Below are 21,490 nucleotides of genomic sequence, written 5' to 3'. Positions count from 1 at the left end.
GATAGTCAGATCAGTAGTAATATAAAGCAGCCTCAAGATACCAGGCAGGGGCAGCATTTATACAGCATGAACAGCTAACTGAATTGCTTGTATTTTGAGTAAGTTTTTAAAGTAGGTGCATTTTGCTGTATATTTCTCCTACTCTATAATCTTTGACCTTATAGAGGTCTGCTGAAGTCCATAATATTATTCATTATCTTGGCTTTAGTTAACTTAAAGCATCCTGGACTTCTTCCACAAACTCCTGATTTTGTTCTAAAATTTTTATGAACTGATTAATAAAACCTGCCTTTCAGGAAATATTAATTGTTGGTCCTGACAGGGCACGTGGTTGTGAGTCATATCATTGTTCCAGAAGTAACTTCTAAAGGAACTTTAAAAATTATATAGATCTCTGTGTCCCATTGCAGAATTATTAAGTTTTAATCCTAGTTGGAGGTCAAGGGTAGTGTGAGACATGAAGCACTTATGAAGCACTTCCCACATGGTCCACAGATGAATTTTGGGTAACTACTGGTTAAGAATTCTATTTGGCGATATGAAATTTAAAATTCTGAAGACCTGTTTATTGGATGTCTTTATTGTTTCTTTTAATAGAGTTAACTAACTATACTTGGGCACTGACCTACTTGAAATATTTGCAAAACTTTGTTTTTGTTTTACCTTTTTTCCTAGAATTTTATATTCCATTGCAACCAAAAGTCATCCTGTCTTATTCTTGATGTATGAACCCCTATACTTGCCAAACATTGAGCTTGTCCCTAGGGATACTGAAACTTTTTTTTTTTTTTAAAGAGAGAGTGAGAGAGAGAGGGACAGAGAGAGAGAATTTTTAATATTTATTTTTTTTAGTTATCGGGGGACACAACATCTTTGTATGTGGTGCTGAAGATTGAACCTGGGCCGCACGCATGCCAGGCGAGCGCACTACCGCTTGAGCCACATCCCCAGCCCCGATACTGAAACTTTTAAGTCAGTTTATCATCTGACTCCCAAATAGCTTATGATGTAGCTGGGAAAATAGTCAATTATAAATATTATAAATATAGGTGAATGAAAGATGCTATAAAAAGAGTAGATAGTTCATTTTTAGTGATATTAGGTTATTTTGTTGGTATATTTTTCCTTCACAAAGTAGATTTTCAAGAAGTATTTATTAATGCTAAAGGTAATATTACTTTTAGGTTAGTGAAATACATTTATACAGTAAATCTTTTAGTTTCAATTTTTTTTATTGATTGTTCAAAACATTACAGAGCTCTTGATAAATCATCTTTCATACATTTGACTCAGTTGGGTTTTGAACTCCCATTTCTACCCCAAATACAGATTGCAGAATCACATCTGTTACATACTCACATTTTTACATAATGGCATATCAGTGACTATTGTATTCTGCTACCTTTCCTATCCCCTACTATCCCCCCTCCTTAGTTTCAAATTTTTAACTTCAGTGGTAACTCTGAAAAAAGCTGATACTATTGTTAAAATTATAAAAGCCAAAACTGTTCACTGAGTACTATCCTTTAATTCTTTTATCTGTCATTCTAATATTAGTGATAGAAAAATAACGTATCGATTAATGTTGTCTTATTTACACAATACTTACAAGGTGTCTTCAAAGCTTTATTCACTATCAAATCCAAGTGTCCTGGTGTCTTTGAGGTTGGATTTTCTACGAATCATCTGCAGCCATGAGCATTATGTTACATTGAACTTACCCTGCAGCTTACTTACTCCACCTGCATCTCCATCACCTTCTGTTTCCTCTGCAACATCTCAGGTATGCAAAGTGTGTAAGCATACCTGTAAAGTTCACCTTTGTGAAAAGGTTTTAAACAATGGAAAAATGATAATACTTATTGAGTAATAGCTGTATGATAGGCTTAGTTTCAAATGCATTATGAATGTTAGCTCATTTAATCCTTAGAACAACTCTAGGAGGTAAGTTCCATTATTATCCCTACCTTACAGTTAAGAAAATGGAAACAGAAAGTTTACTAAGTAAAAAATGGCAGCTTTGTACCAAGAATTTGTTTTAGAGTCTATGCCTCTACTTTGTGGGTACATGATAATTAGTAAGGATCGATACCCGTGAAAGGAAGGTGGGGAGGATGAAGCATAACTAAGCAGAGAAAGAAATCAAATTGCAGAGTAGGCTTGCCAAGCCCCACCTAACTTGTATTTAGAAAACCTGAAGGAAACTAGATGAACATTTAGTTTTCAGTGGGTAGCACTTGATATAAACAGCTAGCAGTTTCTCTAATGATAAAAAAGGGTAATTGTAATAATTAGTGAATATATCCTCTCATATAGATTGAGATTAAGGGATTTTTATAGTTTTAGTACTAAAGAAGTCGAGATTTTCCTCCTTCCTGGCAAAGCACTCTTTCTGCTATATTATTCCTGAGGTAAGCAAGCTACTTTCTTAAGCTCTCGATGTCTAAAGTCAAAGTTGAACTTAATTCTGTTTTCAAGATATTAAATTCTCAAGTGGAATTTGATGAAAAGAAATAGTTAAATTCCCCTTGAAAGACTGAAAAACATCAGAAAGCACCCACAACTTTTCATTTTATCTTTGCAACAAATTTGGATCAACCCATTGACAATTTTCTACTTGGTTAGCACATCATTTCTATAGTGAATCAAACTGATCTTTTACTTTCTTTTCCTATCTTCTGCCAAGATGTGGAAAACCTGTAATGAAACATTTGTTTGTCTGGCTCCTTACTGAATATTGCATTTAGCCAGAAAATTCTCACAGCATTTCTTTTGAGAGGGAACCTGAGTTTTATGTATTTATTAGGAGACGATTTCTCTATAGAGATATCTGAAATCTGTTATTCTTCTTTAAAACTCTTCATGTGTGATTCTGAATATGAAATATATTTTGGAAGAATACTATTTTACAATAGTGAAACTTTAAGAAACTTTAAGATAATAATTCTAGAGGTAATATATTCTGTAAAAAATAACTTGGTATTTGGGATTTCTGTACAAAAACCAGTACCCTTGACTATAAATATTTCTCTTGTACTCTGGGATGAGTGTATATTCTAACATTTGCCTTATTCCCCTTGAGAATACGATATTGTGAATGTTAGGCGACTTAGAGAATAAAAAAGAAAACAAATAGAAGATTTTCTGTGTGAGAGAAAGGAAATTAATTAAATTTTCTATTAATCAATTTTAATAATAAAATGATTACATTAGTGAGATGGTTTGTCATGGTTTCCTATACCAAAAATAAGCAGTTTCTTTCTCTAATGCTGTTAATACTAATATAAAATAAGCTATCCCAGGTACTGTTTATCTCTTTTTAGTCATGCTAACATTTCATTCGTTGTGCTGCTCTCACTGTAGGATATTTTGTTGCACAGCTGTTATACTTTTGTTCTACTTCACTCCTCAACAGAGTTCTGGATTTTCCACAAATGTACAAGACCAGAAGATTGCAAATATGTTTGAATTGTCTGTGCCTTTCCGCCAGCAGCATTATTTGGCAGGCCTTGTGTTAACAGAGCTGGCTGTTATTTTAGATCCTGATGCTGAAGGGTAAGTAGACCAGTTTTTGCCTGTACAATGGAGAGTGGGACAGAAGCATCTCACACTGCCCAAGAATCTCTACTTTTCTGTTCACCAAGTTCCATATGTATATAATTTCTGTATTTCTTCAAAGAAAGATACTTTTTTTTTCATATTTTGTTGCCTCTGAATTTGAGATTTGCCTTAAAACTGATAGTTTTAATGAAAATAATATTAATGATAATAAACCAGCATGGTTTATTTCATAGCATTCTTTTTCTTTTTTAATTGTACATAAAATATATTGTGTATATTAGTAGATGGACTCAGACTTACCAAAATACAGTAGGCACTTTTTATTTAAGGAAAATAGACTAATTTCTTATGATATCCCTCGTGAAGAAAGTTCTATGTATTATTTTATTTCAAAAATTTCACCATAAACAAATCTTAGACTTTCAAAGCTTCCAATGTTATGATTACTTTTAGATTTTTTATAAATTGAAAAGAAGGGATACTGTTCAATAACTTAAATTTATTGGTATAGCTTAATGAGGCCTGGAGATACAGCTCAGTGATAGAGAACTTGCCTAACATGTGTGAATGGGAGCTCTGGATTCAACCCACAGCAAAGGAAAGAAGGGAGGAAGGAAGCAGAAACAAGAAAGGAAGGAAGGTAGTTAATTTGTGGTCTAGTATCCTTTATGGGCAATGTTCGTCTTAATATTTTTTTTGGCACAGTGGTACATATCTATAGTCCCAGTTATTCAGAAATCTGAGGCAGGAGGATTGGTAACATAGAAAAATTGTGTCTCCTTTTAAAAAGTACAAAACCAGAAACTGACCATAATACATTTGATTAATGGATTTGCTTGTTGTTTTTTTCAGTACTGGGAATTGAAAGCAGGGGCTTGCATATCTCTAGCACTGAGTGAGATATAGCCCCGGCTCTTTTGTTTGCTTTTATTAGTGTTATAATAATGAGTTATAGTTATAATAATGAGATTCATTTTGACATATTTATAAATACATATAACATAATTTGTTCCATTTCAATCCTCAGTATTTCCCTTTTCTCTTCTTTCCTCCCTCCCCTGACCCCCTTCCTCTACTCTGTTAGGTCCTTCTTATATCTATGGTTTCTTTAATTGGTTCATTATCATTAATTTAATTCCAGACAGGGTTTCACTGAGTTGCCTAGGCTGGCCTCAAATTTGTGATTTTTGTACCTCAGCTTCCTGAGTAGAATTATTTGGTTCAATTAAAATTTTTTTTCTGATAATATGATCATTAATCTTATAATACAGATCAACCTCATATAAGGTTTCCATAAAACAAGATTTACCATTAAACAGGTTTCACTAGGGTTCTTTGATTATTTGAGGAGCAGATGAAAGAGGAGGCTTATGAAGTTCTTAGCAATATGTCCTGGCCATAGTTAATACTCAAAAATATTTTAAAGGCCAAATCTTTTATACATGAAAGATATGCCTTTTGTTTTTTTAAATAATGGTTTAACAATGGCAACCTCCTATATTTGGAATATATTTTTGAAACAGTAGTTTTCACACTGCATTCTGTATGGTTCTAAAGAGGTATTTAATAGGTTTCTATGTAGGGTGGAATGAGGTGTGTGCAGACTTTGGAATGTGGAGAGGGAAAACTAAGTGGATGAAACTCTGGATCTCCCAATCCTGCTTGCTACCACTTTCATATTTGGCATTTGACAAATGAATATGATGTCACTTGGGAAAAATAAAGGGATCCACTGTCTGGGAAAAAAGCTGTTTTGAAAACAATTTGAATATACTAGCTTTCTTTAATAACTGGTATATCTCATTTGAACTTTTATTCCCAGTATTTTTGCTTAATATATCAGGATATTTGGGGTTGCAAGAAGTAGAAAATTCTCCTTCAAACTGGCTTTATTAAAGGAAGGTAAATTTATTATTTCATATTTGGAAGAAAGATAGGGTTTTTACACTGATTTGGCTCACCTGCCTGTCATGTGCTGCCATGGTCACCAAAGCTATGCAGGTTCCTGGGTGGATTAGATTAGTTCTGCTTAAATATGATCCTTAGATTCAGTGGTATGTCTGTTACAGGGCACCAGATGAGGAGCTGGTGCCCAAACATAAGTCACCTATGTCTCGAAATACAATATTAGGCCCATAGGACTTTTGATACTATTATTATTGTGAGACCTACTCAACTAAGGGAGCAATGAATTGATTGCTCTTCTCAGACTATCACAAAGCAGCCAACCATTAAGTAGCAGGACTGATCTGATCAGGATCTACTCCTGAAATTGGAGATGGAGTCAGCTTGTCCTGAGCAATAGGGAAGGAATGTAGACCTGAACAAAATTAGTTCAAGGAGGAAGAAAGGTAAGGGGAGCACAGATCGAATAGGAGCTCAGTAGTATCTGCTATAAAGAATGGAACATTTTAGCAGTCAAATATTTCTCCACTGAGATTTCTTTTCCACATCCAGAATCAATTCCTTAGCACAAGTTCATGTAAACACAAAACTGATGAAAGAATTCTTACTGCTTTTTTGCCTCTTCAAGCTAGGATGCGTTGGTCTTTGACCCTTAGAAAGGTTTTCTGTACAATCCAAAAAGTAATGATAGTGTGTTCACTACCACCTTTTCTTGTGCATTCAGTTAAACAAGATATTGGAAGAGCTTGAAATAGTAATGTGTTAGATTATAATCTTAACTTTTACTCCTGTTTGTCTCTTCCTTTTCCTACTCTTTCTTGAACCCAATCCATTACCCAATCCTGTACCCAATTCAACTGGTTCTACCTCCAAAATATATGTCAAATTCAGCCACTTTTTTGAATCTTCACTACTATTTTTCTGATTATACTTCCATCTTTGCCTCCTTAAAATTATTTTGTTTATACAGCTGCCTTAATGGTCTTTTGAAAGTGGGAATCAGCTTATGTCATTACCTGGCTTAAATATTCAGTGTGTGTATATATTTTAAATAGTACTTAGAATAAAATCAAATGTTATTGTCTACTCCCATCAATCTCTTCCCTCCTCTCATTCTAAGATCTAACCATTCTGCCTGCTTCTGAAATGTACCCAGCTCATTTCCACCTTATGGCTTTACAGTTTTCTTTGCCTGAAGCAATACTTAACTGGCCTTAGGCTCTCAACATACCCATTTCTTTCTATAATTCTTCAGCTCAGCTTTCCACTCAAAACATCTCAGTGAGGTTTCATTGATGATTCAAACTAAATTATAGCCATGTTGCCCTTACCATAATCATTCTTAACCATATAACATTGTTTTATTTTTTTATAAAACATTTATCTGATATTTCCTTTTTTCTTGGTTTGTATCTTTCCATTAGAAAGTGAGCTCAGAAACTAGGCATAGTGGCACATACCTGTAATCCCAGCCCCTCAGGAAGCGGGGGTAGGAGGGTCACAAGTTCTAGACCAGCCTCAGCAACTTAGCAAGACCCTGTCTCAAAATAAAAAGTAAAAAGGACTGGGGATGTAGCTCAGTGGTAAAGCCCCCCTGGGTTATATCACCAATACATATTAATTTAATTAAAAAAAAAAAACAGGAATGTGAGATCAGGGAGCCCAAGAGCAAGCATCTAGTCCTTTTTGTTTACTGCTGTGCCTAAGAATTGTGTCTAGCACAAAGTTGACATTTAGTAACTATATGTTAATTCAACGAATCAGTGATTGTGAGAGACATCTCTTGTCTTGAATTTTACATTCTTGAGAGGTATAGAGATGATATGCAGCATATATTGTCCTAGATCATTGAGAGGAATCTTTGTACTCTGTCTGCTAAGTAATCAAGAATAATTCCTTGAGTGGCATAATATGTTCTATAATTCACCAAAGATTTGCTCTTTTTTAAAAATATGTTTTAAGTTGTAGATGGACACAATATCTTTATTTATTGATTTTTTAATGTGGTGCCGAGGTTTGAACCCAGTGCTTTACACTTACAAGGCAAGTGCTCTACCACTGAGCTACAGCCCAAGACCCAAAGATTTGCTCTTTAGAAACTTTCATATAGTTAGAAAATTAAAACTAAAAGAATATACTATGATTAAATGCTAATTTTATGGTACATAGTTCTTTAGAAGATTAGAGGACTTACCCCTTGATTATACCATTTGTATTATTATTTAAAAAGAAATTTATTTTAGTTGTTGATGTACCTTTATTATTTATTTATTTATATGTGATGCTGAGGATTGAACTCAGTGCCTCACACGTACGTGCCAGGCAAGTGCTGTGCCACTGAGCCAGCCACAACCCCAGCCCCTGTATTATTATTTTTGTTATTATTATTTCAGTGTCTCTTTCTCTCTGGCTAAAGTGAATTCCTTAAAAATAAGGACAATGTCTTAAACATTGAAAATAGACCATTACAGATCTTGCGTAAATATATATTTAATAGTTGAACGTGACTGAGTTATATAATCTAGGGAAAAGCTTCAAGAAAGCAGACGGGTAGAATTTAGGCAGGTTGAAGTCTAGGTCTGATAGTTGCTTAGAGATGAGTAATAACTATGCAGGTTTAAGAATCATTTGAGGTGATACAAGAAGTAAAAGGGGGAGAACAGAAGCAAATTTCTAGAATCTAAGCCTTGAGATTGGGTGATATTCCCTATCAGAAAAAAATACTGAGAAGAGAAAATGTAAGATGATAAAATGTCAGAAAACTGGAGAGTGTGAACTGAGATATATGCGCCTGATAGATGTGGTTCTTTACAGTGCTTAAAACTACATTTTCTGAATAAAAATATAGAAGAAAGAAATCTCCAGGAAGCTTTCATATACAGTTATGTAAAATGCTTACGATCGAGGACTCTGGATTAGGACTACCTGCTATCAAATCACAACCTTTTCAATATTAAAAAGGCTTATTTGAAAAAAGAAGGAAAGAACTTGATGAGGGGGAACTTCCATTGAAGCTATTACAGAAAGATGGAGTTCATTGACCATATTTAGAAATTACTTTTTGAGAGAAGGTACAGTGTTTTCTGAGACAAAAAGAAAATATGATTTTGGTAAGTGTAAAGATGGGCATGTGTAAAAGATCTGGCCAGAGCAATTTTAGAATGGTCCTTCTTTCCTAAGATACAGAAAGAAGATATAGGTAAGGTCTTCAATCAAGTTTGTTAAGAGGCTTAAGAAGAGAGAGTTCTAAAACTGGTGCTAAGTGCAGCATTAAGGGCCAGTTAGAATGGATTGATTTTTTAAAAGGATGATTACATAGTCAAAGTGTCTCTAAGAGACAAAGAATGTAGAAAGGGAGAGTTACCCTTGCTAGTGTATTAGCTCAGTGAAAACTGAGGGGGGATCGGGAATCTATTAACTAGAGATGTCAGAGAGATACCATTCTGTGGACTACTTGGACCATTAGGTAGAAGATTCTTTTTTCAGAAAAAGGAAAGAATTAATTTTTGGTAAATGGGAAAAGATCTGATTTGATGAAATACAGTTTAAAGCTATTTAAAATTTATTTTTTGAAAAAAATGTTACTATAAGTGCACTTAAAAATTTTTAATTTTCAAATGTACTAATGAGGAGTTAAAATGTTCAGTTTTACTCATAAGTGAATTTGCTTAGTAATTCCTTTTCTCCAGTTCTTAATTTATACATTTTTATACTTTCATATTGTTTTATTTATTTTAAAAGAGAATACATGCATATAAATGGCAAAGTTAAGAAATGAACAAAATTGATTTAGTACCATGACTTACTGTTTGTTTTAAAAATATTATCTAATCTCTGTGACCTTACTACTACTTCTTCTTCATCTCTTCTTTTTAAATAGACTCTTTGGATTGCATAAGAAAGTCATCAATATGGTACACAATTTACTATCCAGTCATGACTCTGACCCACGGTACTCTGACCCCCAGATAAAGGCTCGAGTGGCCATGTTGTATCTACCTCTGATTGGTATTATCATGGAAACTGTACCACAGCTATATGATTTTACAGGTACTTGATATGATTAAGACAAATTTTAAAGCTTTGTGTCTAAAAGTGTTAGAAAATATCTCAAGGATTATTTTATTTTAGCAAAACAAATGTAAGGAAACATACACTAATAAATATTTAACCATATTGTTGAAAAACTTTTGACTGTGTAAAGGAATTCACTATAAAATCCATGTAAGTAGTTTATAGGATGAATATAAAAATAATAATTTTGTAGCAATGTATACCTACTTTTTAGGTTTGTTTTTGTGAGTATGTACTATACATCTTTAAAAAGATACAAGGAAAGTTGACATGTTCTGCTACTCTCAGTGTCAACTTTATTCATATATGTACATAATGGAAATTAATATTCACCTGAGTTTCAAGAATTATGCTCATTATTAACACTGTTAATAAGTTGAAGTTAAATTGCTTCTTAAAAACTAGAATCCATACGGTTTTATTTCTCTTGCTTTAAATATTTACATTTTTACTTAAATTAGACTTTACTTAAATGTAGAATTTTGGTTGCAATAATATTTTCCGTGAATAAATTTTAACTAATAATTAGTCTCATAAAGAATACCCAATTTAATAAAACCAAAAACATTTTCTGAATACCTGATGTGTATTAAGAACTTTATATGATGCTACAACAAAGATAACTAACTCTTTTTTTTTTAAGGGACTAATAGCTGAGTATAATCTTCCCAGTATTTTGATCTTAAATTGATCTTAAATTCTTAAGAATTTTCTTACTTGAAGGTAGAAATGTTTATATTATTTTATCTTTTTTAAAACTAGGAAGTTAAAGTTCTCCACAAGTTAGAAATTATTACTGTAGAGATGAATTCATGTTTAAAATATGTTTAAATTGTAAATTTAATGATAAATATCACTTGACTATTTAACAAAACAGGTTTGAGTGTCTGGGTCCACCTTTAGGCAGAAATTTTTTTTTTTTAAAGATTTGCAATCATACAAAAAAACAGACCACATACTCTAGAAATGTTGGAAAAAATGAGAAAAAGTCAGATGTCATGAATGCATAAAATATATGTAGATGATAGACTATTTTATCAGTTATTACCATAAAATATTCACAAATCTATTATAAAACATTATATAATTCATTAAAATTTACACAGAGTATACATGATGCCATTCACATTTGAGAGAAATGTAAAGAGATGCAATATTAAATCATAACTGCACAAAGTTAACTGTAGTACATACTAGACTACTATTGCTGTTGCAGTGAATTCATGTGTGGTGAATATTTTCTGAAAATGCTGTATGACAATCATCAATCTCTGTGAGCAGTTCACCTGGCCAATAAATTATGTATCAGTAAAAAAAAGATCTCTGAAGGTCCTTGCCTATTTTTCACTGTATAAAATGCAGATAACATACAGAATATGTGTACTAACTGTTTATATTATTGGTGAGGCTTCTAGTCAACAGCAAGCTATTGGAAGGTAAGTTGTTGAAAAGTCAAAATTTACGTTAAAAAAGGTTACATATGGATTTTTGATTCTGGAGGTCTGCATCTTTATACATTTTTATAATTTCATATTTTATACTTTCATGTACTTGCATTGTTCAAGAATCAACTGTAGATGTTAAAAGTATTTTCTTTTAAAGAATGATGGAGAATAGGGAAAAGAAATAGTGGCCTCAATAACTGTTAGTTGAGTTAAACGGTTTTGTTCTATGTTTTTTTTCTTCAGAAACTCACAATCAACGAGGAAGACCAATTTGTATAGCAACTGATGATTATGAAAGTGAGAGTGGAAGCATGATAAGCCAAACAGTTGCCATGGCAATTGCAGGAACATCAGTCCCTCAGCTAACAAGACCTGGCAGTTTTCTCCTCACATCAACGGTAAAGCAGTCCTCCTACAGAAATTTTTTTCTGGAAGATATTTTTGAGGATGTGCCCATACTAACAGAGATTGTTGTATTAGTTCATGCAGAAGTACTCTGAGCTTTATTTATTGAATTAAAACATTAAAACTCCCAGAATATCTACATTGTTTTAAATACTATTATATCAAGCTTTATGGGATAAAATTGTTTTTTGTCATTTAGAATTATTGAAAATTGCCCTATTTTATATAGCTCATTTTCTTTATTTCTAAAATCCATGCTTTTATTCTTTATCAGCCCCACGATATAGTGTCACTTGAGCAGTTGAGAATATTTTTTAATCTGTGAAGATTTATACTTTTTCATTGTTTTATAAATTGGTATTTACTATGTCCCTATATTTTTTCTTGCTATAAAAGAGAAGGGTATGTGCACCAAGAGGAGACAAACTGCCAATAGAGCAAGTTCAAGTGCTAAAAGTTTTAAATGACTTTTTTTCAGAAAAATATAGTAATACTTATGAAATTTGTCCTCCTTGACAATTTTTTATAGCTTTATTAAGATGTTCAAAATTCACCTATTTTGGTGTATTATAGAGTTGTGCAGCCTTCAACTTAAATTAATTTCAGAACATTTTAATCATCCTAAAAAGAATCCTTATACCTATTAGCAGTTATTCCCCATTTCTTCCCAACCTCTAAATTAGAGAGTGACTAATCTACTTCCTATTTATATAGATTTGCCTATTCTGGGTATTTCATGTAAATGAAATTGGGTACCATGTGATCTTGGGTGTTTGACTTCTTTCACTGAACATAATATAATACTTTTGCAGATCATCCATCCATGTTATAGCATGTATCAAAGCTTCTTTCTCTTTTTATTACCAAATAGTATTCCATTATCTTGACATACCAAAATTTTGTATATCTCTTTGTCAGTGGTGAACAATTTGGTCATTTCCATTTTGAGGCTGCTAGAAATAATGCTATTTCATAGTGAACATTTGTGTACATGTCTTTGTGTGCACACGTATTTTCATCTCTCTTAGCTACCCAAGAGTGAATTTGCTGGGTAACATGGTATCTCTACATTTAACATTTTGAGAAAATTTTAAGATCTTTTTTTTCCAGTGTGTCTGCATCAGTATTCATCCTCTCGAACAATGCATGTGAGTTCCTTTTCTCCAGATCCTCGCCAACACTCATAATTATTTGTTTTCTCAATTATAGTCATGTTTAATGAATATGAAGTGGCATCTCATGGTGATTTTGCTTTGTGTTTCCCTAAGGATCTAATGATGTTGAGCACCTTTTCCTGTGTTCAGTGGCACATTTTTCATTTATCTTTGGAGAAATGTCTTTCCAGATTCTTAAATTGTATTATTCTTTACATTATTGAATTCAGAAAGTTCCTTATTCTAGATAAAATCCCTTTTCAGATATTTAATTTGCAAAACTTTTGTCTCCATGAATTATCTTTTCACTTTCTTAATGGTGTTGTTTGAAGTGCAAAAGTTTTGAGACTGTTTGTTTGTTTGCAGAAATTTATTAAAATTGATAAGATGTGGGGCTAGTGTTGTGGCTCAGTGGTAGAGTGCTTGTCTCTCATGTGTGAGGCACTGGGTTTGATCCTCAGCACCACATAAAAATAAATAAATAAAAATAAAGGTATCGTGTCCATCTACAACTTAAAAAAAAATTTAAAAGACATTGATGAGATGTTTAGTCTTCTATCTCATGAATGTCCATCTAGCTGCCTGTCAGAGGGCAAGCTGCATGCTTTCTGATGCTGCAAAAGTCCTTAAAATTTTCAAGATAACAAACCTAACTGTACTTCTATAAATGTGAAATCTATTGTTTTCATTTTATTTATTTGTTCTAATTAGTTATACATGACAGCAGAATGCATTTTGACCCATTGTACACAAATGGAGCCAACTTCTCATTCTTGTGGCCATACAATGCAGAATCACCCCGCTCGTGCAGTCATACATGTACATAGGGAATAATGTCCGATCATTCCACTATCCTTCCCACCCCTTCTAAATGTGAACTCTTTTTTAAAAATAAGTTTTTTAAAAACATTTTTCTATGTTAATCTTGGTGGGTTTTTTATTACTTTTATTTTATTTATTTATTTTTATTTGGTGCTGAGAGTCAAACCCAAATACGTACGAGGCAAGCGCTCTACCGCTGAGCCATAACCCCAACCCCTAAATGTGAATTCTTAAATCTTACAACTAACAAACTGTATAATATAAGATACTTACAAATAAGTCATTATATAGTAATCTAAATCCGCAAACATTTTCTGTGGGACAATAAAAGGCTTACTTCCTTTTAAACAAATAAACAAGATTATTGTAGCCAGATATATCCAAGTACAAAAGTTTTTAATTTTAGTGAATTCAGTTTATTAGTTTTTCTTGTCAATTGTGTTTTTGGTGATTTTTTTATATACAATAGAAAGTTAAAAAGTGCATGTACAAAATCTAATAATAGAAAAAGCAGCAGTGTACTCAGTGGTTATCCTAAGAAATAAAATACCATGAATACCTTTGAAGTTCCCAGTCTGTTGTCCTTAATTCCATTCTTCCTTTCTCTCAAAATGACCACTATTCTCCATTTTATTGACCGTACTTTTCATTTTTTACATGTCCAACTATGAAAAGTACACGAAACACAAATGAGCAAGTTTTCAAAACATCAGAAAACAACTTTGTAATACCACTGTGGACAAAAAAAGAGAACATTGGTTATCTTTCAGAAATCTTTGGTATGCTCTTTTCCAACCACAGCTTTCCCTCCCAAGTCATCCACTATCCTGCCTAATGAAATAATGGCTTGATTTGCTTATGGTTTTGTTAAGTTTGAATTCCTAAATATCATAGTTTAGATTTACATTATGTTTTTAATATTTATCCATGTTTTTATAAGTTATAACAATATTTCACTGATTTTAATTTCTGTATAATATTTCATTTTCTGAGATAATTTTGTTTATTTATCCATTCCTAGATAAGTAGGTGATTTGGGGCTATTACAAATGGCAATCTTATAGGTTTTCTTTTATGTATCATTTATGCATATATACATATTTATTAGGGTATTCTCTAGGACTGGAATTTGTTGATTTGATAGAGTGATTAGACTCTAGTATCTTCGTCTATACCAGATTATGCCCAACTATTTTCCAAAGGGTTTGTTTCAATTTATACTTGCAGTGTAAGATCCCATTGCTTTACATATTCCTCAGTACTTAGAATTGTCAGACTTTGGTTTTTGCCAGTATGGTAATTTATAGTTGTATCTCATTTTAGCTTTCCTTTCCTCAGTGGTTTATAGAATATGCACTTTTGCATGGGTATGTTGGCCTTTTAGATTTTCTCTTTTAAAGTATCTAGAAGGTTTTTTTCCCCATTTTCCGTTGAGTTGTCTGCCCCTTTATAGGAATTTGTAGGAGTATATGTACATATTCTTGATCAAGTCCATTTTCAAGTATAATGGTTCAAATAGTTATTCTCCAAGACTGTTATTCTCCAAGACTGTTTTCATACTCTAAATTGTGAATTTGGAGGTTAGAATATCTAATTTAAATTTTTTAAAAATTCCCCAAATTATTTTCTGTCCCTTATTTAAGAAATTTGGGGGCATTGGTAGAGTACTTGCCTGGTATGTGTGAGGCCCTGCATTCAATCCCTAGCACCATAAAAAAAAAAAAAAAAAAAAAAAAAAAAAAAAAACACACAGAAAACAGGAAAACATTTTTTCTCATTTCAAAATTTTGAAGGTATTCTGCTGGGTTATTTTTTAAATGCTTTTTAAAAACTCTTCCTTTAATATATAATTCCAAAATCTATCTGGAATTGACTTTTTAATGTATACTATAATTTGAGGAGTCCAGGTTCACATATATATTTATTTAGCCAAATACTCTCATACCATTTATTGAAAGAGTATTTTCCCATTCACCTTTGGGGGAAAAAAAAAAAAAAGGAATGTTTTCCTTATTGCTCTGAAGTACTGTCCCTATATAGTTTAGAGTGTGGAAAATTCCTTAAACATTAAAGAAAAAATTATTCTTGGCTGATTTTTTACCCTCTGTTTTTCTGCACAAATTTTAAAATCAGCTTGTAAAAATTCCACTGAATTAGAATTAACAAAACCCAATGAATGTTTTGGGGATTTTGGTTAATATTGTATTGCATTATGGATCAATTTTGGAGAAAATGGATATTCTTACATATCAAATCTCCTAATTTTGAACACATTAGATTCCCTATTGTTTAGGTTACATTTAATATCTGTGAATACATAAATTTATGATTTCCACCACAGAGACTTAGCCCATCTTTTATAGATTTATATTGGTCCTTGATCTTCTTTTAATGGTCATCTTTTGAAAAAAACATAATCTGTTATCTTTTTTAAAAAAAATCTATTTTCTAATTCTTGATTGCTTTTATGTTGAAACAATACTGATTTTTATACAGTGATTTTTGTTTCCATCAGAATTGCTAAGCTACTAATATGTTAATTAAAATTTTCTATTTATACAATCATATTATCTAAGAATAATGGCAATTTAGTTTCTTCCTTTCAGACTTTTTCATAATTTATTGTACTGACTAGGACATCCAGTACAATATTGAATAGAAATTATAGTAGCTGGCATCCCTAAAAGGAAAGCTTTTAATATTTCATTCTTAAATATATATTCCATAAGTGTGTATTTTTTAATATACCCTCTATTGTATTATGGAAATTCCCTTCTGTCTCTAGTTCATGAAGAGTTTATTTTTTGCTTTGTCCTTTGCAGTGCTGGGGATCAAACCAGGGCCTCAGACATAGTAGGCAAATGCTCTGTCACTGAGCTCTACCCATAGCCCAGAGCTTTATTTTTCAATCTTCAATAGTTATTGAATTTTATCAAAAACTTTTATTTTATGTGTTGACATGCTTATTTATTTTGCATTTAATCTTTTAATGTGGTCTGCTTGTCTTTCTATTATTAAGCCAACCTTGAAATCCTGAATTAAATTCAGCTTTTTCATGGTTGTATATTGGTATATTTGGCTTGCTGGTATTTTATTTAGGATTTATATATTTATGTTTATAAGTAAGATTGCCTGTAACTTTTCTTTCTCATAATGTTCTTTTAAGATTTGAACTCAAAGTTAGGTTAACCAATTAAAATGAGCTAGAGTTTCCTCTTTTTACTCTGTTCTTTGCAAGTACTTGTTTAAGATTAGAATTATTTCTTCCTGAAATATTTGGAGAACTTGTGGGAGAAACCATCTGTGCCTGGGGTTTTTTGAAAGTTTTTAAATTACTGATTTAATTTCTTCCACAACTGTAAGACTGTTCAAGTTTCCTGTCTCCTTATACTAGTTTTTGTAAATTTTATTCTAATGGAAAAATTATTCAAATTTCTTAGCATATAAAGTTGTTCTAAATATCTTGTATGGTCTTTAATGTCCATACCATCTGTAGTAGATGTAAATAAACCCTTTCATTTCGGTGACTAGCTTTTCGTACCTTTCTTTTCTTAATCATCTCTTTAGAAATTTGGAGTGTATCTTTAGTATCAGTTTGGGGATGTTCTTGATTCTCTCTTTTGAATTGTTTATTATGTTTTAAAATTTCTAGTTGTAAAAATTTGTGATTTTTGTCCTAATTGGATTCTCAAAGAGGACTTAACTTGTGTGGTTTTAATTAGTTTGTTATATTTTGGGCAATTGATTTTATATATAATAAATGGTTAATTTGAAAAAATATCTCATATCAAAATGGACGAATGTTCTTCAATTTTTAGTCACAGTTTTCTGTATATTTCTGTTACTCCCCATTTCAATCTTCTTAGCCTTTTTTGAGTTTTGTCTGTTCTTCTAATACCCCATTACAATTTCAGTCAGTCATTTCTCCTTGTTCCATCAGATTTTTGTTTCTTCTGTGGCCTGATTATGAGGTATTCAAAAATTTAAATTATTGTGTATTTTAGGTGAATTGTACCTTTTTCAACATGTATAATGCTTTAAAAAAAAAGTATAGTTAATCTTGGTTTCTTTTGCCTAGTGTTTATAAATGTCGTGAGTTTTTTTATCCTTATTCTTTCAATATACTTGTATCATATGTAAAATGTATCTTATAAATAGCATAGTTAGATTTTGTCTTATATTTTTAAAAATGTGGCCTGGTAATCATTCCCTTTCACTAAAGTTTTTAATTATTATATTTAGTATAATTAGATTTAATGCACTTAGCTTTTTCTTTTTAATTTATATTGTTTCACCTATTATGGTTTTTTGTCTCATTTACTGACTTCTATTGGATTTTTTCCCCTCATTTTCTCCCCATGCCACCTGCTTCTCCCTACTCATTTGAAAGTTATACAATCTGTTTCTTTTCTTTTTGTGATTACATTATAAATCATGTTATTCTTTTAAATTACCAAATATAATATTAATTGTATCTTTATTTTCCCATTAATTAAAAGAAGGATCTTAGAACAGGTTGATTCTACTTACCTCTCTCCCAATTTAAAATAATTTTCATGCATTTTTATTTATAAATATCATTATAGTTCTCATGGAAATATTATTAAAATTATCATTATCACTACGGCTATATAGAGCCAGTTATTATTTAGATTTGCATGTGTGTTCACCATGTTTTTTGTTCTTTGTTCTTTTATGAATTCCTGATCTTCTATATGAGATCATTTTTCCTCATTGTGAAATATATCCTTTAGAATTTTCTATGCTGTGATAAATTTTCTATGCCTGTGATAAACTGTCTCAGTGCTTATTAGAAATATGGTTTTATTTGACTTTCATTTTTTAGATTAAAAAATAGAATCTGAGTATTCTAGTTTATTTATGCAAGCTGAGAACATTGCTCTCACTGTCTTCCCATTTCCATAGCTGCTGTTGATAAGTCAGCTGTGACCTAACTTGCCTCCTTGAAGATAATCTGTTTTTTCTGTTGCTTCTTTATGATATTCTTCCAAGAATGGTTTTCTGTGAATTCACTCTGTTGAATTGTTTAATTTCTTATATTTATCCTGATTTGTACTTTATGAGTTTATTTTTTTAATCTGATTCAAAATTTTTCTTCAGTTCTTTAAAATTCTCAGCTACTAACTGTCTAAATTTAATGGCCTCTTCTCCATTCTGTTTCTCCTCTCTTAGTATTCCAGTTATATGCTAATCCTTTTTATCATATCCTCTTTGCCTTTCTCTTCTTCTGTATAATCCATCTTTTTGCTTAATCTATATTCTAGTTAACTAATTATTTTCTTTACTATACCTGATATTACATTAAACCAAAACATTGAGGTCTTAATATGGTTATTGTGTAAATTTTTCTCAGTTTTCTAAGTTTTGTTTGTTTCTTCTGTCCCCCTCACCCCCAAAAAAATCTTTTTATATTTTCAAGTTTGATTATTTTTAGTTAGATGAGGGTTTGATTTACCTTGTTCAGCATTGTCCAAAACATAAGTCCCTCCTTGTTTTTCTTTATAGTTTTGCCACCTTTTTTTATTTTCTCTTTTGGTCTGTTTTCTGTTAGAATGAAACATGAGAAACTGAGTAATTTAGAAAGGAAAGAGGTTTATTTAGCTCACAGTTTTGGAGACTGAAAGACCAAGATCAGGCAGCTTTTATCAGTTTCAGCTCTGGTGAAGACCATCTTGGCTAAGGTACCACATGGCACATATCATTATGGCAGAGATCTTTGGAGAGGGAGAGAGCACATGGTGAGGCAGGAAGTTAGAGAGACCAGAGAGGGATCAGTAATGATTTCCCTTTAGGTCCCATCAATTTTTAACGTTGCCACATTGAAGACCAGGCTTCTAACACATGAACCTTTGAGGTAATGTTTTTGGCAATATACCAAAATAATATTTTGTTCACCTTTACATGATTTTTATCCTTTTTATGACTATATACTATGAGTAATTCTATGACTTAATTTTTTATCACTATATGAGAGGCATTCATGTTGATATGTACCACTGCAGTTTGTAATCTATAGTATGAAAGTATTATATATTATATATTCTATCTCAAAGGAAGTTTATGGTGTTTGTACTTTTTGACTATTACAAACAACAATAACAAAAGGTTTCACTAGGGTGTGTACCCAGGAGTGGAATCATAGTATATTCCTTCTAAAATTTGAAGTTTTTACCTTTTGCATTTAAGTTTCTTCTTTATCTGGAATTTAGTTTTGATAGAATGGTGCAAGGTCAGAATCCACTTTTTTTCTCCCACCAGGGAAATCATTTGTCTCAATATTATTAAACTGTTCATCCTTTCACCATGGATCCTCAGTTTTAGCTTTGTCATAGATCATATTTTCAAATATGCATAGGACATTCTTTTTGTTCTCTTTTAGATTATTTGTCTGTCCATATGCCAAAATCACTGACCTTATCATTCTCATTTTTAGCAGCATTCCTATCTGGTAGAGCAAATTTATTTCCCCTACCCGCTACCATTCCACCTGGTTCTTTTTCCAAAGTGACTTACATATTATTGGCTTCTGCTCTTCCCCTTAAGACTTTTTTTTTAAATATTTTTTTTTAGTTATAGATGGACACAATGCCTTTATTTATTTATTTTTATGTGGTGCTGAGGATCACACCCAGTGCTTCACACATGCTAGGCAAGTACTCTACCACTGAATCACAATCCCAGCCCTCCCCTGTTAAATTTTAAAAATTAGTTTATCAGATTTCCTGACTGGGGTTTTGATTAGGATTGCATTGATCCTATAGAAATTTTAGAAAAAAACTGACATTGTTAAGATATTGAGTTTTTTTGTTTCTTTAACTTCCTTTCAATTTTGTCACAATGTTGTTGGCAGTTTATATGGGGTATAAGAAATGTCAATGTGTGCCTGTTGGTAAAGTTCAGAATAATTTTTTAGTTGCATTTCTAAATAGTAGGTACTTGAAAATCCAGTGCATTGTTGCATATCTGAAAGTTTATTTATAAAAAGTATCTACTTTTAAAACAAATGAATATTATGAGAAAGATTGTAGATTTTGGATGAGATTCAAGGTTATTTGTACCTAGATCAGTTATTTGTACCTAGATCAGGAAGCACAGCATAGTGGTTAAGTTAATTTATGTAGGTGAATTCATTTATATGTGCTTGAGTACATGAAAGAGAGTAGACATAGTGAATAAGAGCTTGGACTCTAGAGCCACATTTTCTGCATTTGAATACCAGTCTCACTGTTTATTACATAACACTCCTGATGGCTCAGTTTTCTTGCTGTAAGATGGGATAATAATATTTTTCTCTGATAATAATATTTTTCTGCTACTGTAAGGGATAAGTAAATTACTATGTATAAAGTGTTTACTATATTACCTAAAGCCAAAGTAAGTATTATGAAAGTATTAGCTGCTACCTTTATCATGCAGAATCGAAAGAAGATCTGGAAGGTAGTTAAAATCATGACCCTGCCATTTAAGTATGTTCAGTTTTCCAGGGTCTTTCCTCTCAACATCCCTTTCACTGATTTCCCATTATTATTTAGTATATTTATCAACCAAATATTAGAACGTGATATAAAGATGAGGAGTGTAGACTTTGGAATCTGGTTAACTAAAATCATACTTTTTGTGGTTTGTGATTTAGGGCAAATTATTTAACCAGTAGCCTTCAGTTTTCTTACCTGTAAACCAGAAATGAGAAGTTATTATTATAAGGATTATTGTGAGTTATATAAGGAAAAGTGATAGCATAGTGTCTAGCACATTTCAATTTTTATTTTTATCATTTTCATTGTCATTTTATATTATCTGTAAAATTGATACAACTTGCTTGTTTATATAATTGTGGAAGTAAATTAATATTTGTGGAGTGCTTAGTATATTTTGTGGTTAATGTTACAGTAAATGTTTTTATTTTTATATTTCACATACCATATACTGTTGCAGATTAAACATTGAATATAGCATTTCGACTTTATCTGCCATGAGTAAAAAATAGCATTTTACTTTGGTACACTCTAAGACTTTTCCCCTTTATGTCAATGGTCCTAGATAACAGTGGTCTTCTAACCTTCTCGAATATGATTTTGTTATGACTTTCTATTCTTAACACCT

General features: G+C 31.7%; 1 protein-coding gene across 17 annotated transcripts in view; it reads left to right on the top strand.

The window, feature by feature from the left end:
• Dock7 (dedicator of cytokinesis 7) overlaps positions 1–21,490 on the top strand; it is a 192,164-nt gene that overhangs the window by 120,507 nt on the left and 50,167 nt on the right. For all 17 annotated transcript variants that reach the window (XR_013427845.1, XM_040288763.2, XM_040288766.2 and 14 more), the window contains 4 exons: positions 1,613–1,783; positions 3,416–3,555; positions 9,347–9,516; positions 11,229–11,383. Coding sequence is in view for 16 of the 17 variants with exons in the window: in XM_040288763.2 (XP_040144697.1) it covers positions 1,613–1,783; positions 3,416–3,555; positions 9,347–9,516; positions 11,229–11,383 (636 nt within the window). In the remaining variant the exon portion in view is untranslated. The remainder of the gene's footprint in view (positions 1–1,612; positions 1,784–3,415; positions 3,556–9,346; positions 9,517–11,228; positions 11,384–21,490) is intronic.

Source organism: Ictidomys tridecemlineatus, chromosome 11 (genome assembly GCF_052094955.1).
Source record: "Ictidomys tridecemlineatus isolate mIctTri1 chromosome 11, mIctTri1.hap1, whole genome shotgun sequence".
Classification (NCBI taxonomy): domain Eukaryota; kingdom Metazoa; phylum Chordata; class Mammalia; order Rodentia; family Sciuridae; genus Ictidomys; species Ictidomys tridecemlineatus.
Note: the sequence above shows the minus strand (reverse complement) of the source record. Positions and strands in the feature narration are given on the sequence as shown.